The sequence below is a fragment of the Anopheles bellator genome, chromosome 2, assembly GCF_943735745.2.
Source record: "Anopheles bellator chromosome 2, idAnoBellAS_SP24_06.2, whole genome shotgun sequence".
Taxonomy (NCBI): domain Eukaryota; kingdom Metazoa; phylum Arthropoda; class Insecta; order Diptera; family Culicidae; genus Anopheles; species Anopheles bellator.
This window is the reverse complement of record NC_071286.1, coordinates 47,582,412-47,600,625: the sequence shown is the minus strand read 5'-3', so window position 1 is coordinate 47,600,625 and position 18,214 is coordinate 47,582,412. Positions and strand designations below refer to the sequence as shown.

Sequence of the window (18,214 nt, the reverse complement as noted above, 5' to 3'; positions counted from 1 at the left end):
GTATTGCCTTGGCGTTTATGCTTTACAGTGCGGGAGTTCAATAAGGCATGGGAGCAAAATTTATCTTTTCCACATTATTGAATATAAGAACAACATCTTAAAATTTTAACATACACTACATTAAATTGAAAAAAGTCGCTTATTTACTAAATTATGAATTATGAAATTATGAATTATGAATTAAAATTACTAAATCGATTATGTATCGTTTATTTACAAAATTTCGCTTGTTTGCGTGAAGCAAAACAACCATTTTCTTGTGTTTTAATTATCAAATATAAAAAAAATCAAGAAAATTGTTGTTTTGCCCACTTCTTCAAGATAGCGAAAAGTAATACTGCCGGGCTACACGATGCGCAAACAAACGTTTTTGGCATTTCAGATAAATGCCAATAACTTATCCAATAAATGCCAATTTTATAAATGCCAATTCATTTATCGTCTATTTCTGTTTTCTCGGACCAAAAACACGAATGTAAATTCGTTTGACACATTTCGTTTTCCTATTTTTGTTGAAACACGAAGCGTTAACGAAATGACGTTTTTAGGGTCCGATTTGCGCTCGGTGTGTCACCGCAGTATCAAGTGACAACACAACAACAATAGAGAGCGTGCGTTGGGCTCCTGCAGTCAATTAAAAATGGAACAAGAGAAATGGCGAAATTTATGGAAAGTTTCTCGTGAATTTCTCGAGAAGCAAATCGGTTTTTCAAACACCATTCACCAAGCGATGTTAGAAAAGGTATGTTACATCTAGCCCTGGATTTGTTTAGTAATTTTAATGAAACATAACCTAATGCGGTTTAGGTAGAACTTTTGGAGGATCATTTGTTTCAAGCATCGGAGGATGAAAATAACCAGATGCCAAATATCTTCAAGGAATCGTACGAAGAACTCTTGACTATGAGCAAGGCCATACAAAACTTTGTTTGTGACTGGCAAAAGCTGTTGTTGCTGAAAAGCAATGCCACCAAGCAACAATTCCTTCAAGAAGAACCTGCTGCTAAACCGATGCCGGACTACATGAAACCATTGACGAAGTGTAAGTCATCGGTAATCCAGTACAATCTAAATATGTTATACTGATAATCCGCTTGAATACGCAATTATAGATGAACCAAATCAAGCCATTTCACTATTGATCGTTTACATTCCTCCGTCCCTCGAGAACGTTGCTTACGCAATGGACATCGAGGAAAACGATGTTAAATGGTGTGAACATCTACAGAACGAACAGAAATCCATAATTACGAAACTACCTTCAGCTGGAACGGTGTTTTGTGTGCTTCTGGATGGATTTTGGTTTCGCGCGGTACGCAATTCCTCTATTGTGTCTAACAATATAAAAATACAAGACCAGAACAAAAGCTTCTTGTATATGCTAGACACGGGGGAAACTGTATCATACGATGATACACTTACAATTGCCGAACTGCCCTCGTCGTATCAGAATAAACCATCAAGAGCGATGAGGTGTCGTATTCGATCTGACGTGAGGGATCCAGCGTTTAAACAATTCGACGTACTGGAATGCCGCGTTATTTCCATCGATGAAAATAACATACTTAATGTTGAAGTGCAGCATAATCCGGAGAAAGCAGCACCAGTCGAAGAAAGAAACCCTCTACAAAATCCAACGAAAGAAGAGTTAGAACAGTGGCACGAATTACCAGAGAGTACGACGAATGCAACGAAAGCGCTGCTAGGTTACGTTCCAAAGGATGATGCCACCATCTGCAAATTTTACAACCCACGAACGAGACGATGCTTTAAAGGAAGCAATTGTCGACTACGGCATATCGAGCGCGATCCGGACGGATGGACACTTGATAAAGATACTATTGTTGTGGACGTAAAGGCGCAAATGGAAATTCCTCAACCCAACACCCGAGTAAAATTGCACCCAACGTTTGTTGATGATGTGAACCTTTTCTACGCAAATATAGTTCCAGAGTGCCAAACAATTCGATCGGACATCGCATCCTTGCATTATAAACTGAATGATCCTGATTCAGTAGCTCGTTACAAAGAGATTAAACGCTTCCCGTGTAAGTTTTCCTTGTTGCCTTTTTAATGATATCAGCATTTTGCTCAAGCGCAGCATTTTTGCCCACAGGTGCCGGTGAGTTAGTTCTGGCATTGTACGAAAATGATTGGTACCGCGCAAAAGTAATGGACTTCTTCGAAGATAACACGGCATATGTGTTCTACGTCGACTACGGTAATACAGCTACTGTTAGTATGAGTGAGTTACGATTATGGGAAGAAAGATTCAGCTACGTGCCATACCTTGCGGTAGGGTGCACGATTGCCAACGCCCAGCGTGTTAAGGAGTGTCACATCGAAGCTATCGTACAGCTGCAAAACGTCCTTCTCGATAAGAAAATTGATGCATTGATTATGTAAGGGATAACACTAAACAAAACATTTAAGATTATGTTTCTAATTTATTACGTTTCCTTGCAGCAACAACGATAGTCTATGGGAAGTGCAAATATTCGACGAGGATGGATGTGATATCGGCCAATGTCTTGTTGATACTCACCTAGCGCTTCCACGACAGCCAACCGAATTCGATATTAACTCGGCTCTCCCCGGTTGAAGCACAGACTTTTAATGTTCGCTATATTTCCATTTACTTCTTTACTGACAATACATTTTTTTCCATTTCCGACAAATCAATCAATTAAATAATAGCATATTGTTCGTACAAAAGGTCCCTTATTTTGTAGTAATCTTCAGAGATACAACCTTCGATCGTCACTCGTCCGGTATCGACTCGTCGTAAGGCTACAGTTCCATTACTGCACCATAAAACACCCCCAGAAAACTCGGACGCAATGTTGCTTCTCATTAACACCTGTTTGAAGTCAATCAATTTCAACTCGTTAATAAACACCGGATTATGAGGTTGTAAATCCTCGGCTGATAATGGCTCCAACGTGAGAATCTGTTTATCTATCTTATCTTCAACAACGTCCAATTCATCCACGTCCATCGTTGAGTCAACAGTGGCACCGTTCGTTTCGGACGTGATTCTACTAGCGGAATTGGCAGATATAGTGCCAGAGGTACCAGCATCCTTTTCTGCAATGGTGTCAATGCGCTTGTTGCGAATAACAATCTGCGCGTCTACCCACGCTAATTCAGCATCTTTACCCTTTTGAAATTCGAGCTGTGACACGAGAGCCTCCGTTAAACGCACCTGATAGATATGGGTCTCCGTGGTTGCATCAATTATTTCCCCTCGATTGGGAGTGAAAACGCGTGCGCCAATGTTTTGTTGGCAGTGTTCTGCAATGTGAGAAGTGTTGGCGGGAGATCCACGAACCACCACCACTCGTCGAGGACGAAGCTGGGATAGAATTTTTAACAACGATTCACCATCTGACCGACCTTCGAAATCGATGAACTGAACCTGTGCGTTCACTTCGATTGGCTTACGTGCCTGAACACATTTCGTAGGTCTGTTTAGCGCGGTCACCTCATCTTCTTTCTCCTTTTTGATTTCTTCCATCTTAATATTGTTTTCCTTGTTGTCATCCCCGTTCGTTTCGGGAACTAGATCAGCCATACGATAGTCTTCCGGTTGAATGATTTCACCATATTCATCGTACTTGATTTTCTCTTCGTGAAAGGGAAACATTGCGTAGTGTTTTTTGCTTGATTTAAAAAATCCAGTGTGCGAACGACCTTCCGGGCGAACCACAATGTCGTGTTTGCCGGTAATAATATTCATTTCCAGCTCGTCGTCTGAATCGGAGCTGCTCTCATCCAAATCGCGTTTTTTTATCGACCGATTCATTTTTTCACCTTCTGTTCGCATGAACTCATCCAGCTCTGCCCCTTCCAGCTCGATCCTACGCCGAATGTCCATCTCGATCTTGCGCCCGTTTCCACCGTTCTCGATTAGATCGCGAGCTAAGGTACCGGGTGACGACCGACTGGTAATGATTATGCTGTTGCTGGCATGTGGTGCCCACTGGAGGAACAATTCTCGCGAAAAACCACTTTCCATATCGGCCGAACTGGCTAGTACTACCTTGGGGCTGGGAACCTTCGCCAGGTCGGCCATCGTATGACAAAGCCGCAGATGTTTAAAAGCAAACGGGTTGTTGCGCGCGCCTTCGAAACTTTTCATCAATTTATCGCTCATCCACTCGATCTGACTTTTGGCGAACTCTACTACGTTATAGCTGAAGTTGTTGAGAAGGGCCAACGAGTAAGCCATCAGACCAGACTCCTTGTTTTTCCACAACTGATCAAGCATGTGTGCCAACTCCAGCACGCGACCTGCCGTATCAACCGTTACAAGCACGTTGCCATTGTTGCGCAGAGTTTGTAGAATATTTGTCATGAATTTCTCATCACGCGCACGTCGACGGGCCTGTTGATAGCGTGCGTTGTATGCGTCTGTGATGAGCAGTGAAGGGCGTTGCAATTTTTCGAGCTCGCAGCCGTTTAAATGCCGTTCTTTTTTATGGTTAAAATCCGTTGCGTATACGATATCCTCTTCGCCGACTTTTACAATTTTCCATATCGTTCCACCAATTAAGTGCCCTGCTGGCAACGGAGTAATTGTAATGCCGTAACCCTTGCCCTTCATTGCCACGCTTTGGTTGTACTTGAGCTGCACAATTTTATCGAACGCTGTATCTATATCGTCCAGCGAGAAGAGGTCAAAGTCGTGCATATTGTAGTGGGACATGAACATGTCGTACATGAACATTTGGCCCATTTTATACACCGGGATCGTTGCGTATATCGGGCAATTGAGCCCGAGCTTACCGACAAGATAGGGCAAGGCGCCCAAGTGACAACCATCAGGGTAGGAAAGCAGCACAGCATCGATTGTATGCACATACCTTATAAGACAAACAGGAACTGTTAGTTAAGAAGTATGAATGTAAGACCGGGCAACTTACTTCTTTATTTCCTTAATAAAGCTTTGGTCAAATTTTTCGTCCCACCCGCAATCTAACAGGAACCGAACATCATCAACCTGCAGTACGTAGCATGGAGGCGATTCATCCATGGCCCCAGATACAGCATGGAGTTTAATGATCGACGTCATGGTTTTATATTGAGCATAAACACAATAAGTTTTACAAAAAGTTGTCTTTTACACCGGTTAGGCTCGTAATTTCCGCTGACAGAATGCGGCAAATAATGAGCGCACTATTGGAACTGTTTTGATTCCTTTTCGGCATTAAACAAAACGTCACACGGTAGAGTCCGACGCCGAAGCTATTGTTGAGCTAAAATCGGAAACTGCAATCATTTCAAACATAACCCTATTCCGTATTTAAAATTATGACTAAATCCAAGAAAATAGCATGTTTTGAGAAAAATTGAAAGAACTTTTCTTAAGAATTCCGAGAACTAGCAATAAAAAAATAAATAAATAGTAATAGAATAAATAAATTCTGAAGAATTTATTTATCCTGTTGAAGCTTAAATAGAAGGTGCGATCGAAAATAGCTCAAAATGTTTGCCAAACTAGAAATGCAATTGCTCAGTGTCTAAATACTGGTGTACTGGTTCTAAAACGCGGTCCACACGCTACGTTAATCGTTGCTCAGACACATCGTAGCGAAGCATCGTAGCGTGTGGACCGGCCTTAACACTCCCTAAATGGGCTTCTACATTCTGTATATAGAGTGTAGTTGAGTGTAGCTTTTCGAAAATGTTGTCCTCTACACCCAATCTCAGTCAGGTGACTTTATTTCGTCAAAACAGTTCGGATACTGGCAATCTGTGAAAACGGTGTAAAATACCATTGTGTGGATATAACATTTCCTGAATCCAAATTATAAACTGTTGGCACAATGGCCCTTCTATCGGCAGTCAAAGGCAAATTAATTTCTGTCATTGGTGATGAGGTAAAACTTGGCAAAAGCAAATGCGATCGCGATACGTTCTGTGCCGTGTAAAATTTTGCACAAGTCCTATTACATCTTTATTCGTTTGCAGGACACTTGTGTAGGCTTCTTGCTAGGAGGAGTTGGCGAAATAAACAAAAACCGCCATCCCAACTTTATGGTAGTGGACAAAAGTATGTATAGTACATGCAGTAAGTTGCTGGGCTGTATGGTTTTTAACAATTTTTCATTCAATTCCAGATACAGCTGTGAGTGAAATTGAGGATTGTTTTAAGCGTTTCATCAAACGAGACGATATCGACATCATTCTCATCAACCAAAATTACGCTGAGTTGATCCGTCATGTGATCGATGCACACACTGCCCCCACTCCTGCAGTGCTTGAAATTCCTTCCAAAGATCATCCGTACGATGCCAGCAAGGATTCCATTTTACGTCGCGCAAAGGTAAATTGTTGAAACCCAGTAAAAGCGCTTATTTGATCGATTCACGAATGTTTGTATTGCTTTGCAGGGAATGTTCAATCCTGACGATATGATTGCCAACCGCGGCTAAAGTAAAGCCAACCACACAGAAGAAGAATTACACTTTGTAGCATTCCTGTCCCGACTTTTCTTTTATTCTGTTTTGCTTTACTTCCCGGCATCTGCACATATAAGATAGCTGAACGAGAAATTACTGTACATTAAAGTACTTCACTTACAAACGTTGCATATGTGTATGTGTGTTTGCTTAAGACTACTGTCCTTGGTATTGTTATGTATCTGTAGTTGAAATAAAAGAATAATTCTTCTAAGCCTGTACATACGCTGAAAATCTTTTGAAAAGTCAAAATCTGTAATTTTTCGTTCTATTTGGGTATAAATTTCGATCAATAATTTCGCGTGGTGTTTACGATTGAATCGAATCTTATCCATTTATTTTGGTTTATTACGTGTTATCAATCCTGGCTGGCTACAATGAATAACTCCCTTTCCATAGAGCGACAAACGCACGCAAATATTCGCGAAAAAATAAAAAAAATACATATCTTCCACAAGTTCACCATCAGCATTACTCATAGCACAGTTAATGTATTCTTGTTAGATCTTCCACAATTTTGATGATATCATCAACGGTGGCCTCCCGCTTTGATCCATTAACGTCAATCTCGAGACCAAGAGCCGCTTCACGCATTTTTTCGCGATTAAGGTCCAAAAAGCTTTCCACCAAATCGCCATCGATAAATCCCTCACAGCGTTCCGTTTTCATCTCCGTGTGAAAACTTCGCCACAGCGCGTGATCGATCTTGCCTACTGACTTGATTGTGTTAGTCAGATTGTCCTGCAGCTTTCGCAGAAACTCGTAGAACTCGCTCTGGATCTGTGTTACTAGTCCAATGGACCCGCTAACTGTCCCAAACAGCACACAGCCGCTGGTTGGCGTTGTTCGTTCGCCAATGTTTTGCATAACCAACGAACCATGACGAAAAACATTCACCAGATCTCCGAGATGAAACTGTGCCACTTCAGGCATCATTTGGCGCTCTTCGTCTGTAGTGGCCGCACTATCCTTGAGGCAAACGAACAAATTACTACTGTTGTCTGCTCCGAGAAAAGCATCATCGTCCAGTATCTCTACTGATGTCATCCAATTCGGCTGGTAGTCACGTGCTATCTCCTCGAAGCTTCCCTCCATTTGCTTGTACTGTAGCAGCGTTATCGAGCGCATCAAGTCGCCAACCAGTATAAAATCACCTACCGAACACAAACAGTTCAAAATGTAGTTATCAGATTTCACGTAAACGCTGAACGACAATCAGTGTACCGGTGTTGTATATCGTACTAACCTTTTGTTTTGCAATAAAGCGCAAGCACGTTGTTGAAATGGCTACATTCCAAACGAAGATCCTTATCGTCAGTCCACTCAAATAGCCGCACAGTCGAGTTGATGCAGGCCAACACCCGACCATTAAACTCTACCAACGAGTAACAGGCGCCTTTTATTTCCTTTTCACTGATTTGCGTGAGCTCGTTCTCGGAGTACCGGTAGATGATGATGCGACCGACCTTCGGCTCTGGTTCCTCCGGATTGACCAGCCCTGTACCGACAACGTAATACGTGTTCGGATCATTGCCGAGGCGGGCTGACATAAGTGACAGTGCGTATTCGGTCTGCATGAACTGATGCGCGTGTAGCACTTCAAAGGTGTTTTCATCGATAATAAGAAGATTGTGCACCTCAACCTCCTGTCCGAATTCCGTGTTGCTGGCGCCTGGTTTCAACAAGCCCATGTTACTCGACGACGTAATATTACTTGTTTGTGTCGAAGCACTTTGGCGGGATGGCGTCACTCCGCTCGAATCCTGCATATCCATACGGTAGGTGATGACGCCAAATGTTTGCGATGCTTCTTGGTATGCGATTCGCCGAGGCGATTCCCCGAGTGGCACAGTGCGAATATGTAACTTTTGTATTTCATCGATTGTGCCAAGAATTACCGAATTTTTCGTCGCCAAGGCCAATGAATCTTGGTAGGCTTCGGCATTAAGCGAACACATATGATTCACTTCTTTCAGGTTAACGTTTGAAAAAACAAGCTTGTGGTTAGAGCTGTAGATGACCGTCGGCCGATCGGAGCAAGCAAACACGTTCGTCGTTGATAGCGAGCGAAACGTTTTCAGTATTGTGGGTTGCGTGCCAAGTGTTACCTTTTTCTGATCCGTGAGTGTTCCGGATGATTTGTTTAGTACGAAGTAAAACATTGATCCATCACCAAGCGCACACAGTAGATAGTTAATTCCTTCAAAGGCAGCCATCAATATCGATCGAGGAATAATTTCACCTCCCAGCTTTTCCTTATGCAGGAACTCCAGCGTTGGAAGTCGCAGTACGCACGCCGAAATCTCTGTCCATAAGCCGACGGCCACATACTCTGCCTGGTTCGCCTCTTCGTCCAGCGGCGAAATGTCTAGACAGGCAACTTCATAATCAAGTTTCATCTTCGTCCGGTGTTCCAGTTTTCCGTCGCCAATCTCGAGGTAATGTATGTCCCGAGCCGTGGCGCAGATGACTTGTGTTGAATTAGCTGCTACTACGCCGATGCGTTTATCATCCGGTGGTTTCCACTCGCAGATCATGGATTTATTTTCGCACGATATCAAGCGCGCCGATCCAGGTGTAACTTGTAATATCTGGCCGTGCAAAACATTTGCACAATAGAAGGTTTGTTGATCACTTAGAAAGCCGGCAATCTCTGTTTCTTCAACCTCCTCGCCTGACAGCGTCAAGATGCGCGTGTGGCCCACGAACGAAAGGACGAGCGTGTTATCATATGGTGAATCATCGATGCCAACACGCAGCGCCCACATGCCTTTGATGCCGGGCAAATCGATGCAGGCATGTTCTTGAATGCCGATCCCGTTGCGTATGATGCGCAACGAGCCCTCTTTAAAGCTACCCGAACAGGTGATCATTTGTCCTTGGCCTTGGCGTTCCAAATCCACAACACACATGTCCAGAATTGGGGCCAAGTTTGTAAACGTTTCCATTAGCATCACGTATGCACCGTTCTCTCCCGCGGTAGTGTTCAGTTTTACAAGCTGTGAATCGCCATGCCTCGAACCAATGAACAGCACACCGTTGTCGAGATAAGTGATGCACTCCGGAATGGTGATTTCCCCAAGCAGCTCTACCTTTATGTCGCGAACTGTCGTTTGTTTTTTTGCGTTTTCCTCCGTTTCAAGAAACATCATGAACAAATTTCCGGCCATATTTCCGAGCAGGTATCGCAAACCCTTGCTATCAATTCTAGCGTAGCAATTTATCGTGCTCTGTTTTATGATGGCAGGCGCAACGGCCACGTAGCTATCACCATCATGATAAACGATCGATTCCTGGCCGATCACTATGGCCCCGCCGAGCGGCATTGGCACCGCAATCAGCATCGTAGCTTCTGTTTCTACGTTATCCTGCTTCCAGGCAATTTTCGTAAATTCTTTATCTTTTAGGTTGATCTCGTGTGTCTTGATGTGTCGCCCATTTATATCCTGATGAATGACAATCAACGTGGGGTGTGTCGCGCCGTACAGGAACTCTACATCTTGCACGTTCATCTCTTCCATCCGCAAACTAGTAGCCTTCAGTTCACTGGTTTCCTTGTCGAGTGGAATAATTTTAAACAATCCCTCGTACAGCCTCATTCCGATAACACGAGCCTTCGGGTCGATCACCGCCAGGATCCCTGTCTCGGCTGGTTTGCCAACCCGATCCGCCACATTTCCGTGCGCTTTAGTGATGATTTCGATGTCATCGCCTTGGACCGAGCATTGCAGAATCATTGCGTTGTATCGATGTGTTAGAATGAATATCAAATCTTTCGTTTCCTCCTGAAAAGCGACGATTGAGTTAATGTTATAAATTGCGACCTGACTAGAGCTCTAAGACCAAATTGGAACGTACCGCCGGGCGGAACAATTTCATCACTGCTATTTTGCCATTTATTCCAACTTCCTTAAGAGGGCGCAATCCTTCGGGTGTTACGAGGTAAATTTCCAATCGTGAATTTTTGGCCACGATTAGGTTCAGATCACTCGAGGATGTGAAATTGCCTGTGTCGAGTAGAAAAAGATTTCTCGAATCTCAATGACAACATAACCTATACAGACGACGCCAGGAAAAGATTCCATCACTATTTTTCAAGTCCTGATTTGTTAAGCCGGCCTTTATTTACGCGTTCCGCGGCACCAAATCAATTTTATCACTTCCACAACAGTGTTTTGTTATCACTTCAGTTTCGTTAGAAGGAGGAATAAATATTTTCATCGCCGAAGGTGGCCTTTGTGCCCTCACACACTTACCGGTCACGCAAGCAGTAACAGCCGTCGGTTTCTGGGCAGTCACAACGTAATTGTGCGCCATTTTCTACGAAAGGCCTGTCGGCTTTTCAAGCGATGCAAAATTGTGAAGTAAATTTATTTTCTGCTTTTTGTAAAACAATTTTACCCACTTGCACTAAATTAAGCGTACGTCGCTCGCGCGTTCCCACCGAATTCGATATCTTTGACAACCTAAGCTTTGACACATTGCGTGCTCGATTAGGACAGATTACGCACTAGAGATGGGCAGAGGGACAATTTTAGAACAATTTCGGCTGAAACGGTTGGTTTCGAATTGAAAGATTTAAATTACAATTACATTTAACGAGAAATGCAAAATCCATGGCAAAAACTAAATAATTGGTCGTCAACTAATAACAATGGAGGATTTGTTACATTCATAGTTTATTAGTTCATTTACAAGAACTGGTGATAATATTAACATGATACTAATAACGTATTTAATCTAGATAGCCGCTAACCAATCGTATATTTCGTCCATCCCTTCCTTTGTTATAGCACTGAATTGCACTATTGTGATGTTTTGCGGTATTTGCTTTTGAAACTTTTCCATCTGGAGCATCAGGAGTGCTTCATTCCTCATTTGACGGTAGGCCAGATCCATTTTGGACAACACAAGCAGAAACTTTGTTCTTTGTAATCTTGGTTCTGCGAGCATGGAGTACAAAAGGACGCCTATAGAAAATAATCTTTATTGAAAGAGTAAAAAATACGGTTCTGAGAGTACTTTACCTGCTGCGGAAATTTGACAAAGATTCGACGTGTCGACCACATACATTAGTTTTTCAACAGGAGCTAGAAGATAATCGCGCCAAATAGGTGCTAAACATCCACCAACCTCACGCACCTGAACGAGGTCTTTGCGTTTTCCGGGAGCAGGGATTTTCTGATTTACATCTTTTTCATCGATAACAACGGGCGGTATTTTGATGGTGTATAAATTAGTGCCTACACTCGGTACGGAGTGAGAGGTGAAATTCACCGATTCTGGTTTTTGTAAACATGTCAGCAAAAGCGTTTTTCCCGCACTCATAGGTCCCAGACAAAGATAAGACATTTTATTGGATATGCGAAGGAAACACTGTGCCTATTTTTTGTTTGATCGATACGGTTTCAGCCAAATGTTTTCCCTTCCTTAAGGGCACCAGCTTGTCAACTGATGACATGTTTACAATAATGTTTACGTAAGCGACGCAGTTCGTTTTCGTTGGCCACCGGTAGTAAGATTTTTGTTGTGAGCTTACCATGAATAACACGATTCTTTGGCGATTAAGTCCGAGTTTGACTAGCAATAGTCCTTTTATGAGTAAGAACTCACTGTCACTGCGTGGTTTGGTATCAATCTCTTAATCGCAAATTCTAACAATGTATTGTAGCTATTTTCCGAAACGCTTCCAAGAAAACTGGTGGCAGTTCTAGGAACCCTCCCAAGAATCCTCGGCCGAAACATCGCGGTTGGAAAGTGCAGGATGGACATCACGTTTCAGCTGGAGCTATATTAGTCACCCAACGAACCCCTCGTTTTCATCCTGGCTTGAATGTAAGGGATATTAATTTTGTTTTCGAAATCAGCGTTAGTAGATTCATCTTTGTTTTTAACTGTTCAGGTTGGACTGGGTAAGAATGGCACACTTTTTGCAATGGAGCATGGAAAAGTTTATGTCACATGCGAACAACTTGATCCAAACCTGGAACACACGTGGGTACAACGTTGTTATGCAGGTCGTGAAGGACAAACCATCTTTAAGAAATTTTTCAATGTCGTTCCGGAGCTTCAGCATATCCGTTTTAAGTTAGTCGATGAAGTTTAAATTAGTGCAAAAATAAATCGAACGGCGTGTAATAAAACAGCATATTTTCTTTTCTGATTTCTCCGACGCATCACCCAAGCCGCAGATCTGGGGGAATTCAAGCGCTTGTGCTCCGCATACATAAGAGAGGTCGTATAACTTGTGTCTAACTTCAACAAACCAGTAGTTACGTTATATTTTACATGTTGTATTTTGTTGTATTTGTAGTATCTGTCAAATCTTGGATCTTGTGGAGCAATCTGTCGAAACTGTGCTTGTCATCATACGCTTTGATTATGGTGATGATAAGATTAAAAAAATATTGAGAAATTGAATATGAAAAATTTTAATAATAAATAGAATGAAAGAGTCTAGATAGGTTTGAGACACGCGCGCGCAAATGAGGAAGTGGTGGGCATTCTGTACGAATAGAATCATTGGTGTCAATTAGCTAAAAGCAGATGATCAGGCTGTGATGATCGGGGGTGGCACCACATTATCAATCAATGGTAACTGGAGGTGTGCACTACAAACAGAGCAAGAGAAACCTGCGGCGCTCCGGAGAGTGGACCCTCCCTTCAGTGGAGGATGTCATGCATTGTCATGGTCCAACACTTTAAGGGATGGCGACCGTTGTACGAAAGGAGTAAAGCTAGATGCCATGGTTCTGGAGAGATTGCTCCCACGCCCCCCTCTCGCTTATTGTTATATGTAACTATCGATAGATAAATCCGTCCTTCTCAAACCTATGCAGGGGTAAGAGGTGGGACTTATCATATCATCATCATTTTCTGAGGTTGGTTAGCGAGGAAAATTTTGCGCGGCGTTCATTGCATTTATTAGCATTTGCCTCAATATTTTAGTATTGCAGCTACAATAGCAATTACAGTGCCAATACCCTTTCCACATACACATTCATGCCTTGTATTTTGGCTTTCTTCACTATTTTCTTCAGCGAACACGTGAACATTTGATAGAGGAAAGTGTATTGAAGGGATTAAAGGGTGAACACGCTGCTATGTGTCGAAAATAATTGTATTCTTTGACTGTTGGACAATATCGAAAACCTTAATAACACACTCGAAAACAGGCAATGCATTACCTATTGTTATAAATAATATCATCTTTTTAACCTAACCTAATATTTCATCATATGGCTGTCTTCTTATCATTATCGGTCATGACAACTGACAACTTTCTGCATGATCTTTTCAAAATCTTCGATCGTAATATAGTTGAATGCAGCATGACATTGTGCAATGGCATTTTTGTCAGGGCTCCATTTGCGATTTGCTTTAAGATATGTTTTTGCCCGTTTTTCCGAAACGTTCATTGGTTTAAAAACTCGGCCGAGAGCATTTTGTACGCCAGTGTCTGAGTCGTATCATATTCTTCGCTCAAAAAGTTGCCTAGTTGCCTAGTATAATCTTTACCCAGGTATCTTTGGGATACCTGGGACGGGAACACTTGCTGTTGTATAGAAGATGAGGACAACAGATGCAGGGATTGTCTCCATGAACTATTTTCAAGCGGCAAGACCTGCAATTGTTGGGTCATTTGCTCTATTTGCTTATGCATATAGCTCATTTTTACCTCATTTTCCTTTTGCTTACTAATGGAAACCCACATGAATTCTTCGCCGGAACCAATTGCTTCCGCTTCGTTGTCGAATTCTGCGATTTCTGGTGCTCGTTGCTCGTCCATCGCGTCATTATTTTCTTGACACTCTTCGCAAATAATGTCGATCGCATCGATATCGAGCGGTGCTTTCTCGGTCTCGGTGCGGGTAGCATGATGGGGGTGGTCGTTCCGTCTCCACCATCCGTGTCCGCGTCCGCTGATGACTCGTCCATTGCTTCACCGGCAGTGCCCGTCGATGGTTTCGCTGATCCGGCGTTCTCTGGAGGATTTTGAGTCTTGGAAAACAAATTGTTAGTGCAACATAATATTGTAAAGATTAAAAATAAACATTTACCTCTTTGCTAGCGTTCTCTTCGTTCTCGTTCAAAGGGTATGGCCAATTGCTGAATGTGGATTCGTCGTATGTGTGTTTTTTGAGGCTGGACTTATAATCTAATGGAAAGAGAATAATTAATAAAATTTAACCAATTTTTACACAATTACATTACCTTTGTCTTTTCCTCGAAGTTTACTGAATGTAGTTCATTGTAAATTGATTGATGTAATTGTAATTGTAATTGTTTTTGGCCGAGACGTAAACAGTTTGGCATTACAAATTAATTTAACGCTAGTTTTCTCGCCTCTTGTAGTTTTACAATGAATGAGAACTTCGTTTTTTGTCAACATACTTTGTTTTGACATATTAAGCCGGGTAACAAACAACAAAAGGCGACGCCATTTTGTCAGTTGCTTTGGTGAAAATAAAGACGCAGAACCGCTCGATGCTAATGTGAAGCTCCTGGAAACTAGAAACGCATCAAAACACGAGCAAACAAAGTATATTACCGCAACAAACCGAACCATACAGTGTTGTCGAAGAATCCGGTCCAACCGTGAAACAGTTTCTTGCGTTTTTCTGCGTCCACCAGAAAAGTTTGACGACAACAGAGTGCCGGCGTTTGTTAAGCGTGAGATTTGACCAATTTCTTCGAACCGCTTCGCATCAGCAGCAGCTTTAGCCAACATGATAAGAGCAGTTTTAGCCAACAGGATAAGGAGTCAAGGTAAGCCGAAAGGATAAGAGCTGAAAATTGCTGGGCCGTTCGAAAAGCCTCCCATTCTCGGCGTCTGTCTCCGTTTGCACGAGGTTATCTTATCCATCTTGGTCAGATCGTTTATCTGACCGGCGCAAGATGGAAGATGTGTTGATGAATAGTTTTGTAGTGCTTTGGGAATTTTGGGCTTTCGATTAATTATTTTACCTGTCTGCAGTATGTCATCCAACGGCAACAAACTACGGCCAGGAGCCGAGCCCGTCCAAGCGGCAAAGGGGACCACCGCCCGAATACTACAACTATTACAGCGACAGTGAGGCAGAATTCGACGCCGCAAAGCATCAGGCCGATCTCGAGGTGCACACCACCGCTCGGGAGGATCATCGTTAAGGGGTGGTAGACCTCTTATGCCATGTGACGCTGATCTCTGAGCGAACACCGGAAGTGAGCCCAACAGCTACGCGCAACGCACTGCTGTGAGCGTTGGGCTCGCATATTTCGGGATGACCAAAGGACCCGCCCATAGATTGACTTTGCTGAGCCGGCGGCCTTCTGGCAGCGTGATGTAAGTAAGTACGCCCTTTTTTTTTATAATATAAATATATTATAACGTAACACCATTAAATTACAGAAGACGCAATACGTGCACAGACCTCGTCGACAGGTCCCATAGAGTTGGATATCTTCGTCGATGGGGCACCATTTAAGAAGCTAGACAATCCCAAACTGATACCATGGGTTGTACTAGGACGGGTGCGCGAAGCCACTAAACCGCCGGGCGAACCTTTCGGCCTGAGTGTGTTTAGTGGCAACGAAGCCCCAAGCGCGCAGGTGCTACTCGGCCCGCTCTGCGAACAGTTGAGCGACATGCCCAACGTTACCGTCAGAGCGGTGCTTGCAGACGCTGAGGGACGTACGCGCCCGAAAGGTAGGTTTTTTAGCAGGGTAAATTTATTTAAATTTTAATTTATTTATTGTTTTCATAATGATTACAGAGACGATCCAGCAAAGCGGATGTTTTGGGTGCCAAAAGTGCATCATCCCGGGCGAAACAGCCAACGAAAAAGTCAGCTTCTACAGCGACACACCTTTCCCAGCACGAACGCACGCTGAATTCGTGGCTCATCAGTACGACGACACACATCGTACTGTTGGTGATCCCACGCAAATGACGGCTTTGGATAATTTGCAAATAGACATCATTATGGATGTCATTGTTAGTGACGATCGACATTTGCCGAGTTAATCGGCCTCAAACTAAAAGTTAATACTGTCGAACCTAAACGGGTGGTAAAAATAGTAGCAACGGCCATGTTCCTTCGGGAGGCAGTGCGTCGTCACCGTTACGGTTACGCACGAAGGCCGTAGGGTTGAAATAAGGGAGAAGTTTTTGCTGAGAAATGAGACCATCTCAGCAATCGATGTCTGGTTTTTGGTGAAGACCAAAGATGGTAAGGATGTAGAGGTAGTAAAATGTAAACAAGGCTTTTCCATTCTGCCACTCTGGAGATCAGCCTGCTGGCAATCAACGGCACGTGCTGGTAATCGCGGCTCCTCGATCACACTGCTGATCGATGAAGAGAAAAAGAAATTCAAAGTAAGTCGTCCGAGCGTGACTCTGTGTAGAGGATTGTTTCGAACGAAAAGAATTTCTCTTGTTTTCTTCGTTGCAGACCATGCTGACGGATGCTGGCAAGGAAGAATTTGAAACGGCCGAGATTCAGTCCTCGATTGAAGAGGAATACGCCGGGAAGTACTCGGTCGCACTAAACGATCTGCGGGATGCATTGGAGCTAGAGAAGCAAATCATTACCAAGATACGCAACGGATTGACCATCGCTAGTACGATATAAAACGCGACGAGTACGATTATAAAAGAACGTTAGAGAAACACATTATGTAAAATGGAGCTCAAAAATACGAATTCGAAATAATTATAAATGTCGAACTGCAATCGCTTGAGCAAAAATAAATAAGAGACGAAAGACAGAAGCATTATAGAAAGCCACGGAACCTGTTCTGTTGCGGCCAACGCATGAATGTCGCCACCGCTGCAGGCCACTTTCCGCGCGACTACTATGGATGCACTATGCAAAGCACCATGGATGTAAGCTACGGGAGTGAAACCGAAGATATTACCGTTCAACGATTGTCTAACGTTTGCTTCCTTTATTATTTTTGTAGTCATCTGGGGTACTGGGGCCCGTATCGCTGCCGGACTTTGCAGCCAAAGTGCCGTCGATCAGCTACATCGGAAGCTATTGGTGACCTTCGAAGAAAGAGACCGAGATTGGGTGCTGAAGAAAAACCCGCCAGACATTTTTGCAATTTTTCCATCCTTACGCACACGCCAGAGGATCGCCGGGAACGCTATTAAAACACCGACCGTCGGACGACGATTATAGTAAAAATCGTTTACCGGTGGCGGCAGCCGGTCGGTTGGTGTGGAATGCCAAACCCGTCTCATTGAAATGTGTCTGACCATAAAGCAGGTAGCAGGTTGCCACAAACTGGTAGAAAAGAAATGGTAGCAACAGCAGCAACAATTCCAACAGCGAGAGCTGGCAGAAACATACATGCTGGAATCTGCAGAATGTAGTTCGAATTGGATATCAAGCCGTGATCGTCCTCTGTCACAGCGCGCGACGACGAACGAGAAATGTCACAATAGCACACTTGAGTAAATGCACTCCACGAGCGGAGGTACATTTACCGTGCGGGGCATATTGTTGGATCGGTAAGTGATTGGCAGGATGACCACTTATTGGAAACTGTCACATGGCATTAAAGCTTCCTCGTAATTCTGCCCTAGTCAGTAACAACATGTTTAGGAACAGGAAAAACTCAAACTAATCTACTTTCCAACCGTGCCTCAGTCGCAATGTAATCTCAATGCAAAGTTCATCTATGATGAAGACTTCCTTTTTTGATGTACGCAAAAATGAAATCAGCGACTTTACTTCAGTTATTAGTAAACTTCACTTTACTTC

General features: G+C 43.2%; 6 protein-coding genes and 1 long non-coding RNA gene across 8 annotated transcripts; 3 read left to right on the top strand and 4 right to left on the bottom strand.

The window, feature by feature from the left end:
• Positions 1–616: 616 nt before the first annotated feature.
• Positions 617–2,922, top strand: LOC131212775 (uncharacterized). Its single transcript, XM_058206787.1, has 5 exons — positions 617–742; positions 808–1,042; positions 1,113–2,048; positions 2,117–2,402; positions 2,467–2,922. The coding sequence occupies exons 1-5, from the start codon at positions 641–643 to the stop codon at positions 2,600–2,602; spliced, it is 1,695 nt and encodes a 564-aa protein (XP_058062770.1). The 5' UTR covers positions 617–640; the 3' UTR covers positions 2,603–2,922.
• LOC131212774 (probable cleavage and polyadenylation specificity factor subunit 2) lies at positions 2,523–5,088 on the bottom strand. 2 transcript variants are annotated; one of them, XM_058206785.1, is made up of 3 exons: positions 4,926–5,088; positions 3,076–4,865; positions 2,523–2,967 (listed from the first exon to the last, which is right to left on the bottom strand). In XM_058206785.1, the coding sequence occupies exons 1-3, from the start codon at positions 5,072–5,074 to the stop codon at positions 2,687–2,689; spliced, it is 2,220 nt and encodes a 739-aa protein (XP_058062768.1). In that variant the 5' UTR covers positions 5,075–5,088; the 3' UTR covers positions 2,523–2,686. The 2 variants fall into 2 exon arrangements, with proteins under 2 accessions (XP_058062768.1, XP_058062767.1); XM_058206784.1 differs by having other exon boundaries at positions 2,523–4,865.
• A 614-nt stretch (positions 5,089–5,702) lies between these two features.
• LOC131211700 (V-type proton ATPase subunit F) lies at positions 5,703–6,685 on the top strand. The gene is made up of 4 exons (XM_058205280.1): positions 5,703–5,882; positions 5,974–6,055; positions 6,123–6,328; positions 6,396–6,685. Exons 1-4 carry the CDS (start codon positions 5,829–5,831, stop codon positions 6,435–6,437), a joined length of 384 nt encoding a protein of 127 aa, XP_058061263.1. The 5' UTR covers positions 5,703–5,828; the 3' UTR covers positions 6,438–6,685.
• LOC131211699 (DNA damage-binding protein 1) lies at positions 6,402–10,860 on the bottom strand. The gene is made up of 4 exons (XM_058205279.1): positions 10,721–10,860; positions 10,323–10,471; positions 7,711–10,249; positions 6,402–7,618 (listed from the first exon to the last, which is right to left on the bottom strand). The coding sequence occupies exons 1-4, from the start codon at positions 10,779–10,781 to the stop codon at positions 6,951–6,953; spliced, it is 3,417 nt and encodes a 1,138-aa protein (XP_058061262.1). The 5' UTR covers positions 10,782–10,860; the 3' UTR covers positions 6,402–6,950.
• Positions 10,861–11,204: 344 nt separating this feature from the next.
• LOC131207629 (ADP-ribosylation factor-like protein 16) lies at positions 11,205–11,816 on the bottom strand. The gene is made up of 2 exons (XM_058200251.1): positions 11,492–11,816; positions 11,205–11,434 (listed from the first exon to the last, which is right to left on the bottom strand). The coding sequence occupies exons 1-2, from the start codon at positions 11,814–11,816 to the stop codon at positions 11,205–11,207; spliced, it is 555 nt and encodes a 184-aa protein (XP_058056234.1).
• Positions 11,817–11,937: 121 nt separating this feature from the next.
• On the top strand, positions 11,938–12,612 carry LOC131210586 (large ribosomal subunit protein bL27). Its single transcript, XM_058203855.1, has 3 exons — positions 11,938–12,065; positions 12,136–12,299; positions 12,367–12,612. The coding sequence occupies exons 1-3, from the start codon at positions 12,005–12,007 to the stop codon at positions 12,568–12,570; spliced, it is 429 nt and encodes a 142-aa protein (XP_058059838.1). The 5' UTR covers positions 11,938–12,004; the 3' UTR covers positions 12,571–12,612.
• Positions 12,613–13,523: 911 nt separating this feature from the next.
• Positions 13,524–14,816, bottom strand: LOC131210968 (uncharacterized). The gene is made up of 3 exons (XR_009156878.1): positions 14,679–14,816; positions 14,525–14,622; positions 13,524–14,465 (listed from the first exon to the last, which is right to left on the bottom strand). It is a non-coding gene; the product is annotated as an uncharacterized LOC131210968 (long non-coding RNA).
• Positions 14,817–18,214: the final 3,398 nt, after the last annotated feature.